Here is a 3,897-nt window from a genome sequence, read left to right on the forward strand (position 1 = left end):
GAACTAGAGTATAGTTCTTATGCTATGGTATATGACATAGATCATAGGCCCTGTTTTATGATGCAAGCATATGAACTAGAATATAGTTCTAGTGAAAATGATATGACATACATTTTAGTATATAGTTCTTATAGTATAATGCTACCCTAGGGCTAGTAGTGTATTATATGAACTAGTGCTAAGTGTATGTTGTATTATTCTCACTTAGGACTTTAGTCTAATTGCTTCATGTTAATTAATTGCCTAGAAATAGCTTTGTGTGAAGATGGGGGTTTATCATGCTCTTTTGAGTAGGCTCGGGCTTCTTACCTGTCGATCCGTAGGGTCGGGGACCCGGGGGAGTCCGAGTAGGTTCTTTGCATGTAAGCATGGTGCTTGGGTGTAAAGGCCGGGTAAATGCATTGTCTTAGTCCACGGTTGAGGGGATGGCGGCAGGTGGTGACAGCCCTGTCCGTCCTTCGCATTCCCCCACGTTCGGCTAGGGTGTAGGAGTCTAAATAGTTGCGGAGGTTGCTGGCAGACCAGTACTCGCGTAAGCTCCCAAACCATCTAAACACAGGACTAGATCTAAGTAGTATAAGTACATGATTAACTTGTTCTATGACATGATCTGTATCTAGGACCACACCTGCTCCAATAGGTTGTTTGTTTATTCTTTGATTCAATTCATTCTTTTAGTCTCTTTTTATTCCTTAGCCCATATGCCATGCCTAGATTGTGATGGATCACTATTCTACATATAAATGTTTATCACCTGCTATGACTTTTGATTCCATTATTGCTATCATAATTACTTTGATCTATGCTTATCTTAGAATCCTTAACATATTAAGCCTTCCTTAGAGCGAACCTATAAATACGACACTCGGTAAATCCCCAGGTTGAAATGCTACACGATAATTCCCGTCCGCTTGCGGTACTTAAACTCCAAACCTAAGGAACTATCACCCCGGTATATACTTAACACTGTTGCTAGACATGCGCCGAGCTAGTGACTTGTTAAGGAATAACAACATGGCAATCCTAGTGCCACTACCATGATTAAGAACTGGAACCCTACCCTAACGGTAATAAGGCGCCGTTATCGGGAAGGTAGATCTAGATTCCTATTCAAGGTGGTGATGCTACGGATCTGCCAATATAACACTGCCAATGTCATTATCATGAGTAGAGCAGAACCCTATTCTAGGTAGCGACGCTAAGAAACGCTAACAAGCATTTCTGGCACCGTTGCTTAGGATAGATTTATACTCTAATCTTGGTGATTGCATTAGTAAGTGTTATCACGACATTTCTGACATCGTTGCTGAGGACGGATTAAACCCTGTTCTTAGTGATGACGTTAAGAAATGCCAACAAGCATTTCTAGCGCCGTTGCCGGGGAAGGCTAATATGAAATTGATTCTAGATAAATATAATCAAGTAATCTGATGTGCGTATTGAGTCAATTGTTATGCAGGCTAACTCTGCCTGTTTTCTCCCTGTTGTGGATGAAAGAGGAGGAATAGTATATGCCTGGTTTCTCTTTGCCGGAAAACTACATCTCCGATCCCGAGGCACTCCTAAGGACTAGAAAGGTCTCGAACCGTTTCGTCTTCGGCTACTCCACCGACAAGTGAACCAGCCGGTACCGCACCAACCCCAAACGAACTCATGGCCACCGAGAAGACACTCCGTGAGTTCTCCGTGCCCACTGTCACCAACGTGGCCACTGGCCCCGCTGTTGACACGGCCGGCAAGAACTTCGAGCTACGCACCGGCCTGATCACCATGGTGCAGGCGAGCCAATTCTGTGGCTTGCCAAGCGAGGATGCGAATGCACACCTTCAACTCTTCCTGGAGCTATGTGACACGATTGTCATCAAGGACATCACTCCTGATGTCATTCGGCTCCGCCTCTTTCCTTTCTCTCTCGTGGGGAAGGCGAAGAGGTGGTTCTATCAAGATAAGGAAGCTGTCACCACGTGGGCAAAATGCTCCGCGGCATTCCTCGCCAAGTTCTTCCCCATAAGCAAAACCAATGCTTTGAGGGGAAGGATTGCTAGTTTTCAACAAAATGCCAGCGAAACAATCCCTGAAGCATGGGAGCGGCTACAAGAGTACATCCTAAGCTGCCCCCATCACGGCATGGAGAACTGGATGGTGCTCCAGAACTTCTACAATGGGCTCACGCCCATGTCGAAGGGACACCTAGACGCCGCCGCTGGAGGCGCGTTCCTATCACTTACCACCGCCGGGGCCAAATCGAGAAGATGGTAGAACACCAGAGCTGGGGGGAGGACAGAACTCAACCACCAGCTGCCAAAACACAAAAAGGCATGCATACCGTGAAGGAGACGGATATGCTTGCCACAAAAATAGATTTATTGATGAAGCAACTCACCGAGAGGAACCAAGAGAACCCCTCGAACTCGGTGAAGGCCATAGACTCGCACATGACGTGCGAGGTCTATGGAGAAGTTCGCCATTCTGGGAATGATTGCCCCGAAACCCGTGAAGACGCTGCCTACATCAACAACGGGTTCCGCCAACAAGGAGGTGCCAACCAAGGTAATGGTTGGAATAATCAGTCACGCTCTTCATTCCAAGGTAATTCGAGTTTTAATTCGAACCAACCTTCATTAAAAGACTTAGTTCTTGGACAGGCTAAAATAAATGAAAGCTTAACCAAAAAGATGCTGTCCAACGACAAAATTTTAGAAAACGTAAATACGAAATTAGAAAACTTGACTTCTTCTGTTCATAATCAACTGAGCTTTAATAAGATGCTTGAAACACAAATAGCTCAGATAGCTGCTGCCCTTCCTACTGAATATAAAAATAATTCTGAAAATGTAAAAGCGGTGACCACGAGGGGTGGTAAGACTACTCGTGATCCACCGAACCCTAACGCTGATGCAGGGAAGGACAAAGAGCAACAGGAGATAACAAAGAAAACCCAAAAAGATGTCAGACCAGAAGAAGAGGAAATGACACCAAAAGACCCATTGGGGTACAAGGACACCACGTACCTGCCATTTCCCACAAGAAATAGAAAACAAGCTGTGGATGAACAATTCACTCACTTTGTTGAGATGATCGAGAAGATACATGTAAGCGTTCCTTTGATGGACGTTCTACATGTACCTTCTTATGCCAAGAACATCAAGGATATCATCAACAACAAGCGCCCACTGCCATCCACTGAAACAATTAAGCTGATGGAAGAGTGTAGCGCTGCTATACTCAACCGTCTCCCAGAGAAGAGGAAGGACCCGGGGTGCCCTACAATCACATGCTCAATCGGAACTCAGCGCTTTGATCATGCGCTATGTGATTTAGGTGCAAGCGTAAGTGTGATGCCTAAAGTTGTCTTTGACCAGCTCAACTTCACTCAACTCAAGCCAACCACGATGACTCTCCAACTGGCCGACTCATCGGTCAGGCATCCAACGGGAATAGCCGAAGATGTACCAGTACAAATCAGAGGACTGTTTGTTCCCGTGGACTTTGTGGTGCTTGATATGGAGTTAACCAAGGAATCACCATTGATCCTTGAGAGACCCTTCTTGAGCACCGCAGGAGCATAGATTGATGTGAAGGAAGGAAAGATTAGTTTACACATCAATGGGAAGGAGGAGAAGTTTGAGTTCAAACCAAGGCATCAAGAGCAATGCTCAATGATCCGGGTTAGATATGGACCAAATAAACAGATAAAAGAGGTGCAGATACAACCTGAAATTATTTATAGCATCTCTAAATCAGTAAAAAGACCTACACAAAGGCCGGAGCAAAAGAAAAAGGCAGCTCCCAAAAAGAAACATGAGGAGCAAAATAAAGCTTGTAAGCAAAACAAGGCTCCGGAAGAAAAAGAGAGTCCCCTTCCACCAAAGAAGGTATGGAAGGAGATTCAAAAGG

At 45.1% G+C, this 3,897-nt stretch overlaps 1 protein-coding gene across 1 annotated transcript; it reads left to right on the top strand.

The window, feature by feature from the left end:
• LOC110437259 lies at positions 2,436–3,569 on the top strand. Its single transcript, XM_021465643.1, has 2 exons — positions 2,436–2,550; positions 2,785–3,569. Exons 1-2 carry the CDS (start codon positions 2,436–2,438, stop codon positions 3,567–3,569), a joined length of 900 nt encoding a protein of 299 aa, XP_021321318.1.

This window comes from Sorghum bicolor, chromosome 7, assembly GCF_000003195.3.
Source record: "Sorghum bicolor cultivar BTx623 chromosome 7, Sorghum_bicolor_NCBIv3, whole genome shotgun sequence".
Classification (NCBI taxonomy): domain Eukaryota; kingdom Viridiplantae; phylum Streptophyta; class Magnoliopsida; order Poales; family Poaceae; genus Sorghum; species Sorghum bicolor.

What these genes read in the sequence shown, in the direction of transcription:
- LOC110437259 (XM_021465643.1), top strand. Translation starts at nt 2,436, where the DNA reads ATGACGTGCGAGGTCTATGGAGAAGTTCGCCATTCTGGGAATGATTGC. An exon ending in ACAAGGAGGTGCCAACCAAG is followed by an intron (nt 2,551 to 2,784) that starts GTAATGGTTGGA and finishes AAACACAAATAG; the next exon opens with CTCAGATAGCTGCTGCCCTT.